The 17,013-nt window shown below is 43.6% G+C and overlaps 1 protein-coding gene across 2 annotated transcripts in view; it reads left to right on the top strand.

The window, feature by feature from the left end:
* The window catches only part of PRKN (parkin RBR E3 ubiquitin protein ligase), a 1,451,839-nt gene extending 1,436,474 nt beyond the window's left edge, over positions 1-15,365 (top strand). For both annotated transcript variants that reach the window (XM_059714743.1, XM_019479720.2), the window contains 2 exons: positions 3,535-3,652; positions 14,051-15,365. In XM_059714743.1, the coding sequence (XP_059570726.1) occupies positions 3,535-3,652; positions 14,051-14,160 (228 nt within the window). In that variant the 3' untranslated portion in view covers positions 14,161-15,365. The remainder of the gene's footprint in view (positions 1-3,534; positions 3,653-14,050) is intronic.
* The last annotated feature ends 1,648 nt before the right edge of the window (positions 15,366-17,013 follow it).

The following is a 17,013-nucleotide window of genomic DNA, read 5'->3' as shown; positions in this document are numbered from 1 at the left end:
TTCCACAATCATTTTATCTTGCATGTATCAATTGTATTTAGCACTCACTGTTTTTATAGTATTTGTTTACATGCCACGAGATTACCTGAAGAAAAGCACCAGCCACACAAACACAGATATATACATATTGCTGTGGATAGATCTCTACAGTTGGTTCCTGCCTCCTCCTTTCTGGTCTGACTGGTTTACTTCCACTCAATTCCCATGTAGTGTCCTGTAGTGGAGAGGTGATTCTTGCATCGTGACCTGAAATAGTGAGTTTAAGATTTCCCCCTGTCTCCTTTGGGTGGTTGTTCCAGAGTCTTACACAAGCTCTACCTCAGTGATTCTCAATCAGGGTGCCACAAGATCCTTTGAAAGGTGCCATGGCACTGGCACTGCCATTGCAGCCCTGCACACCCCTATTTACAGGAGGTATATGCAGGGCCAGACCAAGATAAGTATAGTGCAGGCTGGAGTGCCCTCCTCCTGCCACAGTCCTTCTGGTTCCCACTCTTCAGGCCCTTCTTAGAAACAGAGATGTGGAGGGTGAAAACACCTGGCAGCAGCATGGCTTTCTGAAGGGACAGACAGTTGAGACTTATATACTAAATGCTCATCCCATACCTGGCATCGGCCTGAATTTTTTCTTCTTGTATGGGGAGAAGGAAATAGCTTGCCATATCCTGCCCCCACTCCCTACATTCTAGGTTTAAATTTGATCTGGAATGGGTTCCCTGTAGAGTTAACATGCACCAAATAACATGCCCTGTGGTTCTCAACCAAGGTGTTGCTAAATCCAAAAAAATTATCGAGGGTTCCTTGAGCCTAAAAAGGTTGAAAATGATTGCTCTACTTTTCTGCAGTTGTGTCCTCTTAGTCACAGTATGTAACACAATTATAGATGCTACAGTAGGGTCTGGAGGATGGTCTTTGAGATAGTCCCATTCTACCAAATTAAGTGAATTGTAGATCATTGCTAGACCTATGAAGCATATTCTTTAGTAATTAAACAATTAGTGCAGGTCATGTAGGACTTGTGTTACTAGTTTAATATACTGTCTTGAGCTTGTCTGATTTAGAAGATTGGTTGCTATATGAAGCAACACTTGGAGCACCTTTGAACTTAGCCATGTCAAGAGAGACCAAATAACCCTAAAGCAACCTAAAGGTGACAGACATGGCCTGTCATAGGCAGGTTATCACTAGAGAGATATAGATATGCTTGTGTCTTCCTAGCTTAAGTTGGAAGGAAGTGTGTGTGGGGGGAGGCAGCAGGGGGCAGGTTTGGATTTTTTTTCCCCATCAAAATGCACCATTAATGCCAAAATTTCAGTAGTCATGTGATTTCAGCACAAGAAGTGATAGGTAACTCAGTGTGCCCATGACATTTCCACAAGTTCCTCTCTGACAATCATAATCAAAGAAGTTCCTAATAATTATGATGGATAGTGCTCTGGCCTTTAAGACCTTTATTTTCCTGAGCCAAGAGAACTTACATTGTCAATATAAGGCCTAGTTATGCAGGTCTTTCCTAATGGCTTTCCTAATTACATTGGAAGATGGAACCCAGACGCAAGACTCAAAAGGTTCATCACAATAGTACACTGGGTAGGGTGTGCTCCTAGCCTCTTAAAACATCACCCCTTAAGGCATCCAATCTACCTGATGCCTCAAGGGAAATTAAATTTTCTAGGCCAAATCTTTAGCTGAAATATATCAGTATAGCTCCATTTATTTAAATGGAGCCATGCTGATTTTACACCAACTTCAGGTCTTTCCAAAAATGCTTTGTTTCAGAGGAGACCCCTTTTCATGTAAACATTCCTCAGTACAGGAACATGGAAGTGATGTCCATTCATGTGCCACCTAGACAGTGAGCTCATAGTACATGCAGAGCTTCCAGCAAGAGATCTGCTGATGTCATGCCAGTGATCTCTGAGAACTTACTGTACACATGGCACATAGTCAAAGGGGGTGTGACCACACCTCTGCACCCCATCTGGATCCACCCCGAAGGAGTAACTTTACCCTAGGTAGAGTCATGTGATAGGTCTGCACATCATACATTTGCTCTGCTTTGACTATGTAATAAAGGCAATTTAGTATAAAGACCTATCATCTGCTAGCCCCCTTAGTTTGTGTTCTCCCTCTTTCTGTCAATCTCCTGTGCATGTGTGTGCGTGCGCGTGCACACACACACACACACACACACACACAGCATCTGCACTAGCATCAAGGAGCTGTAGAGTTTAACACCATTTCAAAGTGGAGTTTCTGATGTGCATTGTTACCACTGAATTTGCTTTGGAATCTAATAAAAAGGGCATCCATTTGTTGGCACTAGATGTTCCTGAACAAGGAGGAAGAAGGAAAATGCAATAACTTTACACTATTCTTGTTTATGATTTCATCTTTTCTGGCTCAGCTTAATAACATAAAAACTGAAACTGAAAGATCATGGTTTGTCATAAACAAATCAAATGCAAGTAAGTTGATTATGGAGAAAAAATAACCAATGAATTGTAAGAATTGTAATGACACTTTGTTTTATTAGGCTATTTCACAGTATTAGGTAATATATTTTGTGGCTTATATTGTTTTCAGTGGGTGTGTCTACACATGCAATTAACATGCATGAATAAACTCCAGAGCTTATTGTCCGAGAGATTTTTGCTCCCAGGCACGCCTTTGAATGCGAAGCTGATGGGAAATGAATGACAGCTAACAGGAAAGTAACTGCCTACAACTACTTGAAACTTGTAAACATAAAGGATGAGATTTATTCAGAGTGATATGCTTAGTTTAAGTAGTTCATTTTCTTAGACATTTGAGAAGCGATAGTTTGACCATATATAGAGGATCAAGGTTGGTATCCAACTGAATTGTTTCCAACTTCTATCCATATATTTTTCAAACTGCTATCAGAGTTACTCAAGGACATTAGTCCTTGCAGTATCATCCTAGGTAAGAGGTTGCCAGGTAGGGTGTGTGTAGATTATGTAATTTTATACTCCTCATAAATAGGACAAATACACAAGTCACTTTTAACGCGCACACTCCATGATGTCTCTTGCAATTAGCAGTATACTGGCTGGGGAGATATTTTCTGGCTTCATAATTCAGTTTTTACTTCTCCAGTATTTTTTTGCCTGATTTCTATTTCTTATTAGGATAGCTTCTGTAGGCAACCAAAAATTACATTTGTTGAATCAAATCAAAGCCCCTAAAATAAAAGATGCCTTATTTTGCAAAGTCCATAAAAACAGTTTCCTTCTTGGGAACTGTGTTTCTTCCACTCTGCGACTATACTGTGCATCACAGAACAGTGCTTCATTGTCTTGGTTTTTGTTTTTCAACACAAATGGGTTAACTTACAGAGCACTGGAGTCAGGATTTTACCAGTTTGTAATGCAAATTCAGTTCAATCAAACTTTTAGCCTCCTGTGTGTGTCACTTTAGTAAATAGCTACACTTATTACTTTATACCCAAAAGGCACCTGAAGCTGTAGTGGAACCTAGCTGTATGGTACTAATAGTTGATTCTCTTTTCAGGGATATGTGGTCGATGAGCACGCAGCCATGCGAGCACGGTGGGAAGAGGCATCCAGAGAAACAATCCAAAAAACAACAAAACCATGTCCTCATTGCCAGGTACCAGTGGAAAAAAATGGTAGGTTTATTAGAGAGTAACCAACACTCATAGGACGCATCTAGGGTACAATTATACTAGTAGGTACATACCCATTCTGTACTGGCCAAGAAAGGGAGAGAAACAGTCCAGTCTCCTCTTTATACTATTTCTGAATCATTAATAACGTCACATACTATGAAAGGATCACAGAGTGCTTTAAGCTCACTCTTTAAGAGACCTTTTTTCTAGACAAAGAAAATGAGGCACAAGGGGCTCTTATACACATGCTCGGGGGGGGCAGGGGCGAGGAGGGCACTCTGGGAGCCACTCTAATTAAAGCCCTAGAACATGGTTTGTATCAGCGTCTCTGTACTGAAAAATGGCAGCAGGGGCTTTTTAAAGTTTGTCAAACAAGCTTTAGTTAGAGGCCCCCTGCCGCCGTTTTTCAGCACATGGACACTGATACATGTGATGCTGGAGTCTACTGGAGCACGGTAATTACCATGCTTCAGCAGACTCAATTAATCAAGTCTGCTCCGACGCGCTGTAATTACAGCATGTCAGAGCAGTCTTGCTGTATGTGTATAGGTGCCCACAGAGCCTTTGACTTGCCCAAGATAAAACAGTGAGTGAGCAAAACTACCATGAGGTGCTGGCAACCATGATGGGGTTGTGGAAGGATAGCAGCACTTTACTGGAAGAGGAATTGCATCAGCTTGACCCAGCTCCCCAGTATCTGTATAGCTCACACGTTTCAGTGGGGCTTTTAGGCACTTTTATCTAATAGCTGTATTGAATTATCTGTAACATCCACACACACTTGGGTGGTGTATGGTAAAGTGTGTGCTTTTGTTGTGTATCATATTTTTAGGTGTGTCTGTGTTTTTACATGGGCAAGATGGTCCCTGTTGTTCTGGCCATGTGCTCCACACATGGAAAACCGAGGCCCGTATATGGGCAAAACACATAAAATCCTCTCTCCTCGTTGGCCAGAGGAAGCAGAAAATTCTCCAGGCAGGTTGAATAAGAGAGAGACTGGAGCATGGCACTCCCTAATTGGACAAGGCGTGAGTGATGTCATACCAGGTATATAAAAACAACTCAGCTGAAGTTTTTCTCTTTCTCCTGGGGCTGCTAAGAGCTGCACAGCTGAACTGAGAGCCAGAAAAACTTCCCCCATGGGGGGCTTTCCCCTGCCCCCTTCACTGGAGAGGCTAGTGAAGACTATGTGAAGGGAAAGCCTCAGGTACAGGCAGAGAAAGTCTGTCTCAGAGTTTGAGACCCCTATTTCCTCCCTTTCCCCCCTCCCCCTTTTTTGAGTGGGATATTAACAGCATGGGGGTATTAATCCCTGGAGCAAACTGATCAGTAATGGGGCCCTGGCAGTTACTGGCCACATGGGCCTGGCCCCCTCTGTTTTGTAACTGTATTGTCTCAGGACAGTGGTATAGCTGAGACTAGATGTCCAGGCTGCAGCCATAGGTCTGGGCTCTTTTAGCTGTTTGACAGTTCTTGCATTTCAGCCTAGCTGTGTGGCTGAACCTCAGCCATAAATTTGGCTGGCAGATTTAGGCCAGGGTGAGACTACTTGGTGTTTATCCAGGCTTCAGTGCAGTACGTATAGGCCTAGCCGGCTTTTGCTGGCTAGTTCAGGCCCAGTGAATTAGGCCTGGGCCTCCTTTTATCCCTTTTGTAGTTTGTGCCAACCAAGTGGTGTGGTTGGGCGCTAGTTGTAGTTCAGTCCCACGCCAAGATAGCCCTGACCTTTCCTTTGAGTTGTTTTGTAGTTTTCTGCCCAGCAAAGCTGGGATTGGGACTAGGAATTTTGGGGTGCCGTATGCTGATGAAATCTGCAGTTAACCCCTCAAATCCCCCATGCGGAGGTAGAGGTTGGGGCTTTACCACATCTCCAGGAGCAATAGAGCCTTGCAACATAGAAGAGCCCATGATCTCAAGCAGCTCCCCGTGGCACAGTGAACCCAAGGAGCAGCTCAGGTCTCTCTTGTGTGTGCCCCCCTCTCCAGCCCATTGCTGAAGGGCAGGTACAGGGGTGCAGGCCCCGTGGAACTACCCCTGTTGGGGAGTCCCAAGTCTCAGACTGCCTAGGTATGAGTGAAGCCTCCCCCAAGAGGGTGCCACCTATAGACTTTGCTTCATAGTTAAGTGTTTTTAAATTATATTTAGTGTTTCTTTTGGGTTTTTTGTTTTTATTTTGTACAATAAATTTCAGTTTTTGTGTTTACACTGCTTGCAAGGAGGGGTTTTTTTTATACAGGATGCCCCAGCAAATTTATTGTTCCCAGATTTCTAGGTGGAGGCTCAAGCCACTCTTATAATTTAAAGGGGTACCCCAAAATGTGAACCTGGCCCTTCTTGCTGTCAACTGGTGCCCGGCGTAAGGGTTACACAGCTATTAGATAAAAGTGCCAAAAAGCCCTGCTGAAGGATGGGAGCTATACAGACGCTGGGCAAGCCAGATCAAACTGACATGATTCCTCTTCTAGGCAGGCACCGGGGCACACTGGGCTGAAAGTAAAGCACTGTGTTTTTGTTTGGGGAGGGTTCCATGTCTAAGCATGCCATGAGTCCTAATTACCAGCTTCAAGTGCATTGCTTCTCTTCACAAATGCACAGTCGGTAGCTGTGGTTTGCTCAAAGAAAGAGACACTCTGGACATGTATTATGGTATTCACAAGACTAGGATAAAACACAACACACTGTGACTTCTCTCAGAGTTACTATTCCCATGTATTTCACGCTACCATCAGGTATTTAACATTACCTAAGTAAATGACATCATCTAAATGTTAATTATTAGGGCTGTCACTAATTCATATTATACCAGCTCTTCCCAAAAGGCTGTGCCAATGAATATGACACATTTCCTGCTCCAAGAAGCTAACATTTCTGATAGGGAAAGGAGCAGAGAGATTATGAGAAAGGAAACTGGAAGAAATCTGGAACAAAGTGGGTTTAAACAGAAGTGTACCTAGTAGGGTTTGTAACCTGGGCCACTACAGGCTCTGACTAGTGTCCAAACCCAAGTGGTAAAGGCAGGCGAGGGTCTAGGGTCCTGGCAGCTGCAGGCTGCAGGGGGAAGGAGCCAGCAGGGGGTGCTGGGGCCTATAGGGTCCTGGCAGCTACTGGGGAAGGTGTCCCCTGGTAAAGTAGTTAAGCCTCTCACCTGCTTCCCTGCAGGTGCCACCAAATGGCATGCTGAGCAATGATGTAAAGGCCTTAATTTAGCATCAGGGGAAGCGGGTATCTCCCTGCCTTCAGCCCCTGGCTCTGTCTTCCCCTCCACAAGCCAGAGCCTGTAGCTGCCAAAGTAGCAGCACAGCTGGGTCCAATCTGCCCCCACCCCTTCCTCCATTTTGTTGCCCCACCTTAGTCAGTACCTGGGGCTCATGTTCCTCTTCTTGCAGCCCCCCCTAGTTACACTACTGCCTTTAAAGGTAAGTTTTGAAGAACGCAAAGAGAGAGCAGGGGGCAAAGGCATGTGAAAGACATCCAAAAACAAGGAACAGCTGGAAGGAAAGTATAAATTTATGGGTAGCCAGGTGGAATATGGCTTTGGGGGGCATAGAACAAGCAGGGCAGGGGAAGGAAGAGAGTGGAGAAGTATGTGAAAATGAAATGATTGAGAGCTTTGAAGAAGGGATTGGAAAATGGAGGCTTGAACAGGAATAGAAGTAGACAGGAATCATCTTTGTGTGCCCAGTCAGGCAGTGTGGCTACAAAGTCACTGACCATATTGGCTAGGGACAGATATTACACACAAACCAGTTTAAGTGATGAGACACTGGTTTAAAATTGGGAGCGGTGCTAAGAGCTTGTCTCTCCCTCATCACTGTCTGCATCCATCTCTCAGTGAGATCTACAGAAAGTAGCCTTCTCTACTTGATGCGTAATAGAAATTCTATTACACCCACAAACGAGTGTGGCTGCTGCTTATACAAATCACTTGTTCCGTGATGAGAATAGACTCCACTGTATCTTTGCCAGTGCATATGTACAAAGAGAAACTTAATATAAAATGGAAAGAAACAGAACAAGCCCTCCTTTGCTTGTAGCCTGACCCATATCAAGCAATGTGTCAAAATGCAAAATCTTCAAACAATAGTAGCAGAATGAGAGGACTTTGATGTACTGGAATTGAGGCACAAAGTGTTGAAGACTCTGTGCTTGCTTTCTCTGAAAATGGGAACTGTATATTTCAACTTCTATGCTGATATTTGCTGGCTGCTTGCAACATGCTCTTCCTAGTGGAATATTATCCAGATTTATTTGACAAGTTCCTCTTACTCCAAACACAAAAACTGATTAATGCATCTTTTAATATTAGATTGCATTTAGTACTTATATCCTGGAATATTTTAAGAAATATTTGCATTTAAAATGAAGAGAGATCTCAGGGATATTCTACATTTTATTTTTACTCCTGTGTCAGTTATGCTATTGCTAGAAAATGTAGGCTTTTATCATGATACAAAATCTGAACTTCTTGTACATCTGAACCAGACCAATCTGGTTTCATTTTATGACAGGGTCACAAAATGCTTAGATGCAGGAGTAGAGGTGGATGTAGTTTTCTTGGACTTTAGCAAGGCCTTTGATATGGTATCTCATCCTATTCTCATAAATAAATTAAGAGGCTGTGACATAGATGTTTACACGGTCTGGTAGGTGGCAAATTGGCTTAGCGGTTGCACCCAGAGAGTGGTAGTAGACAGGTCAGTATCGACCTGATAGGATATGGGTAGTGGGGTCCCACAGGGTTCAGTCCTTGGACCTGTACTCTTCAATATCTTCATCAGTGACTTGGATGTGGGTCTGAAGTGTACTCTGTCCAAGTTTGCAGACGATACTAAATTGTGGGGGTGAAGTGCACACTCCAGAGGGTAGGGAACGATTGCAGGCAGACCTGGACAGGTTAGAAAAGTGGGCAGTACACATTAGGATGCAGTACAACAGGGACATAGCAGACTCCAAGATGAACATGAGTCTTCAGTCTGATGAAATCATCAGCAAAGCTAACCACACTTTATCATGCATCAGCAGATGCATGACAAATAGATCCAAGGAGGTGATACTTCCCCTCTATGCGGCATTGGTCAAACTGCAGTTGGAGTACTGCATCCAGTTTTGGATGCTATACTACGAGAAGGATGTTGATAGACTTGAGAGGGTCCAGAGGAGGACCACTCGTATGGTTAGGGGCTTACAGGACAAGCTCTATGAGGAGAGACTGAGGGACCTGGACCTCTTCAGCCTCCTCAAGAGAAGGCTGAGAGGTGATCTCGTGGCTGCCTACAAATTCATTAGGAGGGCGCAGCAAGGGATTGGAGATACTCTGTTCACCAGGGTGCCTCTTGGGGTAACAAGGAACAATGGTCACGAACTGACAGAGGTTAGATTTAGGCTAGATATCGGGAAGAACTTCTTCACGAAAAGTGTAGCCAGCATCTGGAATGGGCTTCCAAGGGAGGTGGCGCTCTCCCCTACCTTGGGGGTCTTTAAGAGAAGGCTGGATAGGCATCTGGCTGGGGTCATCAGACCCCAGCACTCTTTCCTGCCTAGGCAGGGGGTCAGACTCAATGATCTGTTGAGGTCCCTTCTGACCCTAGCATCTATGAATCTATGTTGTGAACAAGAAATATCCATACTACCATGTAAAACTGTCCATTTCCTTACTGGCTAGTAAAAGTCAGTGCATAATGCTAACAGAAATGATTTGTGCTTCCGAGAAGTGAAATGATCTACCCTCCCATAAATTTAGTTCTGTCTGACACACTAAAAATAATTGGAAAATAAAAATGACAAGTCCTCTACAGGTTTGGATTCTGGGAACATAGATAGCTTCCTTATTTTTAGAACCATCCACTAGCTCCAACCCCACCTCCAGTATCAGCTCATGGCTTTGCTCCTTATCTTCAAAGCATTTGCACATTGGGATCCTGTGGCATCAGCTCCATCTATAACAGTGATGCTATACAAGGCACAAGATGGAATGTGTGTGAACTTGGAGATGACAACATTTTCTGGGAAATCAGCTTCCAGAAGAATCTGGGGCATGAGTGACTGGTGCCTCCTGAATCTGGGGGGTCACCTGCAGAAGCCACCAATAGTGGCGGCCCTGTCGGGGGGGCACCAGTGCTATTGACAGCATCAGTGTCGGCTGTCGGGGGGGCACTGGCCCCATCAGGTGGGGCACATGCACTGCCTACCAGTCACCTAAGATCTGGGGTCAGATCAACTTCTGTGTGGGCTGCAAAACTTGCTGTTTAATATAGCTGTCTCACTTTAACACATACACTCAGTTTATATGCACTCCAGGAAAAGATTTGTATAATGCAGGAAGAAGGAAGAGCACATGGTCCAATTTACTATATTCAGGAGCATTTAAGGTTAGGTCCAATAGAAGACCTAAAGCAGGACATAGTCAAAATTGAGGTGCTGAAGTCCAAACCTGCAATCCAAAAAAAGTCTTGCTGTCTAACCTGTTGGTAACTAAACTCAAAAGGCCAGTGTTTTTCAACCTTGTCTTCATTTGCGGACCCTTTTGGAAATTTTGAATAGAGGTACAGAATCCTTTGGAAATTCTGAATGGAGGTGTGAACGCCTTTGAATTGTAAGTGTGGGTAGCCATATACTTTTGATTGATTATACTCGTTTCTCACAGACCCCTTAGACATAGTCTGCAGACCCCCAGCAGTCTGTGGACCACAGATTGAAAATCAGTGTGCTAGGTACTTCTCTGCTTGACTTAAGTCCCTCAGGTGCCCAGAACTCTGTTTCTAGGCATGCCCAGAACTGCTGTAGTGTGAACAGGTTTGTGGCTAGCTCCTGCCTAAACCCATTTGGGTCTAGGAAGTAGGCAGTCTTCCAACTCAGTCACCTGAGGAGCCTGATCAAGTAGTTATGTTCTAAAGGCACCAATCATACCCTTGTAGGATAAGGCCTTTCACAAAATGCAGTTGTGACAACTTTCTTTTAAAAGAACAGAGGTGGTGCCACTTCCCACTTCTTACATAGGTATACTGTAGTTAGAGTACACTCTGAGGAAGCAGGGGACTTGAATTCTAGGTGGGCCTCAGCCTGAGAAGTTTAAACCCACATGTCCCACATCTAGACAAGTAACTTGACTACTTCAGTCCATGGGCTACATTAAGCTGGGCCCCTGTCCAACCTTCCTGTTGAAGCTGTGCTATTGTGCAGCCAAGCATGCAAGATTTGTGGGGCCAGAGAAAGATAGCATCAACAGGCATGTGACTCTACAGCCCAATGGATAAGGCACCTTCCTGGGTGGAGTCGGGCCATCTGATCCCTGCTCCCAGAACTATTGCTGTATTTTGTTTAAAGACTGATGAATGAGAAATATAGGAACAGTAGTTGGACAACACAGCTATGTCTGAAACTAAGTTAAGCTAAACATTTTGGCTTCAGTGCCTTTAAATTCAAGCAAAATTAAGTGAGCAGTTGATTGCACCTCTTGAGCAAAGGTACAATTTGACAAGTGGGCCTGGGCTTCAGTAGGACAGAACCAATCCTCTCACCTTCCCCCAGCCTTCCACCTCTACAAGAAAATCAGGCATGTCTTTAACTCCCATGGTTGGTTCTTGTCTGTCTTATCCCTAGAAACAGGGCTGTCAGCAGAATGTAGCTTCTAGCAAAACACATACAAAACTTGGAATGCCCTGCCACAATACCTACTTGGAGTTTAACCTATTTACAATTGCCATGTAAGAGACAGCAAAATATATGGTCAGGACTTTTACTCTCAGCATTTTCTTATAATGTAGAATTTTATTGTTGCTTGAGTTATAATTTTATTGCTGCTTGAGTTATATGAGAGAATTCATTGCAGGGCAATGTAGTTACCATTTGATGTACACCTCTGTAATGACCTTTGACTATGCTTAGTGTCATATACATTAAAATAAACATCTGATCAAAACTATGAGCAGCAAGACTGAGCTGCTGAAAGCACAGGGAAATGCAAAACACTTAAAGCATAGGAAACTCAGATGTGATCAAGTGAAAGCAGCAGCTGTAAAGAAAGCAAATTCCACTTAAACTGCTGGTGTCATTTTGAAAAAGTCAGCACTCCATCATTAAAATCTGCCTGTCTCAATTTAATCTGTTTGCAAATGTCATAGTTGCTAAATCCAGACTCCAGTAAAACAAGGAATCCTGACTTCCTTTTAGTCATGTCTACCCTAGTTGTGGACCATCTCTGAAGAATAGATTTTACTTGGCCTTTAAGTCTAGGGACAGACAGTCAAAAAGCCTGAGCCTGAATTGATTCAATCTTTATAGGTTAGTTTAGCCTGGCTTGGCTGAACCAATTTGTAACTGGACAGACATTCTCTCAGGACTGAGGAAATTCAGGCACATGTCTGCAGTGGCTCAGGCTAGAAGCTGGGGGGGGTGGCACTAGAGCAGCTCTCCCTTTCCTGTACTGTACTGAACTGAGGAGGGCATGGCCAGGCCCTGGCAGGACTTCTGATTAGGGAGGTCTGCCTGCATAATCCCAGGCTTTTCCACACTGGTTGCTCAAGGGGTGGGAGTGTTGCCAGACCACAGCCACCTGCTAGCACTCTGAGGCAAGGGGGGTGTGCAGTGCATGCATCTGTTGATGATACAGAGCTTTTCATTCCCCCTCTCCCTGCTTCTTTATACTGTCTGCAGCAAACTGACAGGTGAGCAAGCCAGCAGGTGGCTGTTAACAGTGATTATCACCTTATCAGTAAAACAATAGGCTCTCTCTATTACTTCAAACTCTTCTTAAACAGCTTACCAGCTGACCTGTTGATTAGCTCCAAACAGCCCTAAGGGGTCACTGTTCTGTCTGCCTGTCCCAGTGAAATTAGAGAGACACACACAGATGCCTCTCCACATTTGCTAGCATACCACATGCCTAGGAGCCATGGGGCTTGATCCGTGCTGTGGGAGATGGGACGGAGGGAGAGAGGGAAGGGGGGATTCCTGCTTAAGCAACAAGCAGCGATGGAGGGATAAGGTAGTGGAAGCCAGGCAGACCCTGCTGTGTCTGCAAGTCTGTGCCAAGCTCCAGCCAGGGAGCAGGGGGAGGGGCCAGCCCAGAGAGCCCCACCCAGCCCAGAGAGCATTGCGGGATGCTGGGGGTGTCTGGTTTATCTTAAACCAGCAAGGGGTCTGGAACAGACACTGCATAAACCAGTTTGAGTCAAATCCTGATATTACAGTCAACTAGGTTTATCTCAAACCAGTTTCAGCCATTTTCAAACTGGTTTATGTGCACTGAACATCTTTTGTTACAGGTTTAAGCCAATTTCTGATCACTTAAACCAATTTATCTGTAATACCTGCCCCTAGCCTAACTGACTGGCAAGGAAATGCACATGGTGCCTTCTCACCTCCCTACATCTTGCACATTCTGGTTAAGGATCAGACAAAGCTGCAATCCCTACTCCTCCAACCTGTGGGGTAACCCCTGCTTATGGAGAATAGCTAGCTATATCCAATAAAGGAATGTAGGAACAGATATGTTATTCCACATCCTTTGCACTGCCTTGTACTTTATGGATGAGCTTAATAGGCATTATCCAACTCTGGTCTCCCCAACCTTTAGACTAAAGGCACCCCTCGTTAGACTCAGGGAACCTTGGAAAGTGCCAGTTCTTAGTTTCCACTCATTTTTGACTATGGAAAAATAATACAGCAATTTTGGTTTTCCAACGAATTCAGAAAGACCACAGCAGGTTAGAACACTGTTTACATGAAAGATTCCTATGTGAAATCTCTAGGCTTATCTTATGAATCATATTTTCACGCCAAGGTCATGTCCCCCCATGCAGGGGAGTGCGTTTGCAGTGGTACAAAAAGTAGCACTTTTGTGCCGCTACTTTTTGTCTCTGCAAACTGCCTCTTCCCCACTTCTCTTGGCTCCCAACATTCTGGAAGAACCAGGACAGAGCTAGAGAAGGGGAGACTCTCTGGCAGGCAACCAGAGCATCTCCCTAGAGGACCCAGCCTCCAGTTGCACCGCCATGCACTGCTGGAGTATGCGCCATGCATTTTTGGGGGTCTTTTGGTTTTCTTGCCATCATTTTTTTCTTTTAATACCAAGAGTTCCCAGCATCAAAGTTTGGCACCCTGCGGCATATTTGCAGCATGGCGCACAGTTGCACATGCTCTGCATGCAGTTTGCAGCGCCTCATACAGCATGTGCATGTTTATCTGGACATGCCCCAAGAGTGCTAACATTAAGTGGCATCCTGTGGCCCCCCAGAAAGAATCTCAAGCCACCCAGGTTGCTGCAGCATCCTGGCTGAGAGTCACTGGTCTAACTCTTTGAAAATTAATTTCCAGTCACCATAGGTTAATGGGCTTATTCACGTTCTCATTACATTGTTTGCCAAACACCAACAATATTCTGGTTCCTTTTTTCTGTAGGTGGATGCATGCACATGAAATGTCCTCGACCTCAATGCAGATTTGAGTGGTGCTGGAACTGTGGATTGGAGTGGAACAGGAACTGCATGGGAGATCACTGGTTTGATTAATAGTTCTGTAGCACTAAGGACAACCCAATGGGTAGCACAGCAGAACCTAGATGCACAGCACATCCTTTTTCATCTAGGCTGAATTCTGAACTCATTACTCAGGCCAAATTCCCATTGGCTTTGGGATCAAGGAGTTCAGAATCCTGGCACATTCTGTTTGTTTCTTTTCATATCAAATCATACCAAAGATCTCATTCAGGTAATGTTAAGATTTTTAAATCTACAAAGCTTTTGTATTAAAAAAATTTAGAAAGTCAGACTTACTGATTTTGGCACAGGGAGGAGTGAACTGCACTTCCCTGCATGTCTGTATGCTCTTGAGATGAATGACAGGCAGTATTGCTACCAGGAACTTTGCTTGATCTGTCTGTTCTTTCAGTTATGGTCAGGCCTTCATAAATCTCAGCAGCAAAAGCAACTTGGGGGGAGGTGGAGGGGAGTTGTTCACTGAATTAGCCATTGCCAGTGCTGCTCTGACCACTGCCTTTTCTCAGTCAACACAGCCCACTTATTGAGAGAGTCTTTTTACAGCTCCCTGAGTGAAAGGGAGTTTGGAGCTATGTTCTGCCTTTGCAAGTTTCTTTCCTAACAGATTTTCAGCTGCGGCTATGACTTTTACCAAGAGTCATGGTAGTAAGATTTGACTTATACAGGCACAAACAGAATGTTTATTTGGAGCATATCATAAGTTAATTAAGCTTATATATTCACTATAGACTCAGGTCATTGTAGCCCTCACAAGGTTAGATGCAGTTTCTGCCATAACCCAGTGTTCTTGTGATGGTGTCTCTTAATCAACCTAGAAGTGTTACCTGAGCTAGACTGTGTTCCTTTCGCTTTGCTTCTGGCAGTATTTTTGGCCTGGTGCGGGAGAGGCTTATTATTGGGACTTATAATTGTTGGTTTAGTTCTGTTGAGGTTTTTCTGGGCTTTGGGTGTGATTTTGAAACTCAGTTTACAGCGTAAACAACCAGGGCATCAGCACTCATTTTGGCGAGGTCATGTTAAGAGGTGACCCAAAGGATTTGAAGCACCTCAGCATCTGAATGAGCCTACTGTTTCACCACCTTCAAATCGTTTTCTTTTTAAAATGTTAGAGGGAAGTAATCTCTGCCATATGTTACTGAAGGACCTGTACCGTGCTGTCTTGGAAAAAAATTGAACTCATTCGAATGACAGGAGATGAATAAAACATTGAAACCTAATGAACCTTTGTGTTTCTTCTTGTCATTTTTTGCACTTGAGTATAATCTGAGTGAGTTAAAGTACTTTGGGCTGCATCCTAACTGAGAGTCTGGCCCTTTTTGATTAGAAAATATTATTAAAGAAAATAAATTTTAAGTCTGGATTTCATGTGTCAAGTCTTAATGGAGTATTTTATGGCTGGTTTATATGCTCCTGAAAACCAGAGTTTTCAGTGCTATCAATCAATCTCAGTGCTTGAGAAAGACAGCAGGGGAGATCCCACTGTGTCAGCTCCTTGAAGAAATGCATCAGTGCATTCCATTATCTTTGTTGGGAGTCAAATAAAAAGTTTGGGCAAACAGAAATATGATGGGAAATGAGGCAAACAGAAAGGGAGGTGAGGGGGGAATGACGCTGATAAAACTGAATACATGTAGAAAAGCACAGCATATAAGGAAAGGAAAGGAGGGAAGAGGAAAAAAAAGGTAAAGAAAAATCAAATTAGTAGAATCTCTTTGTCCCATGTGGCTCTGGAGAACTGAAATGCATGTGGGAACCAGCTGTCCTGAAGAATGGATTGCAATAGTATAATGCAGTGTATCACATTTAAAATGTTTTATCTTAATTAGGGTGTTTAATTGTTAAGCTCTGATTATTGTATGATTTGATTTCCTGCAGCAAAGTATATTTTGTAATTCACAAGGCCTGTTGTAAACAGACTAGAGATAATCACAGTACAGCCAGCCACAGTAATTCTTTCCTTTGCCCTGTGACATGGGAAATCATTTTGATATTTCATATCCACAACAATTTGAATCAAGCTGAGGCCTCATCTCTCTCTCAGTTTTAAGTCATTTCTTAAAGAGAAAGGGAAACCTGTTGATTTCAAGTGATTTTCTCTACAATAAAGCTACCCCTTCATAGTTAATATTTCCATTATAATGTAAGGAAAACCCTGCTCTTTTGCCCTTATCCCAAGCTGATCGGATTCCTGATTACTAAATGTCAAATCTTGCTGATTTTTATCCCACTGACTAATGCTTTAAACTTCAGATAGCACCAGTGATGTAGTGGCAAATGTCACAAACCTCACAACGGTCTGGGGAGTTCATAGGGTGTCAAGCATGTTTTCTTGACTTTATTTTACTGATAGGGTGTGTGTAGCCTCTATAGATAGGTAGTGTCAAGCTGCATTTAGCCTTATCTTCCTTATATGTATACGCATTTATTTGATAGAAATGTATTTTTTTAATATCTTCATATTATAGCCAAAACTGTTTTAGTGAGGCTGCGATTAAGATAAGTGTTCCTCATCTACTCACATGTGAAAGAGGCGATCGCTTAGACTTACCATTTGGACGTGAGTTTGTTACTCATCTCTTTTGCAGAGGCACTCTGAGGCACAGGAATAAGGCCTTTCCAGGCAATGGCAAATTTACATTTTACAAGAAAGCATTGATAAGAATAACACATGGCTATTCAGACTATTGGGGGAACAACATTTCCAAGGCGGGGAGGGAGGAATGAAAATGAAGTAAGTGGAAATTCATAGTCCTTGTTGTCTTTGGTCGGGGGGGGAGATGGAAATGATGTGGGAGTATTATTAGGATACTGAATTAGCAATTTTTCCTGTCCGAAAGGATGTACATGTTCTTCCGGTCTTAATTG

This window comes from Alligator mississippiensis, chromosome 1 (genome assembly GCF_030867095.1).
Source record: "Alligator mississippiensis isolate rAllMis1 chromosome 1, rAllMis1, whole genome shotgun sequence".
Classification (NCBI taxonomy): Eukaryota; Metazoa; Chordata; order Crocodylia; family Alligatoridae; genus Alligator; species Alligator mississippiensis.
The sequence above is the reverse complement of the archived record's forward strand: the minus strand, read 5'-3'. Positions and strand labels throughout refer to the sequence as shown.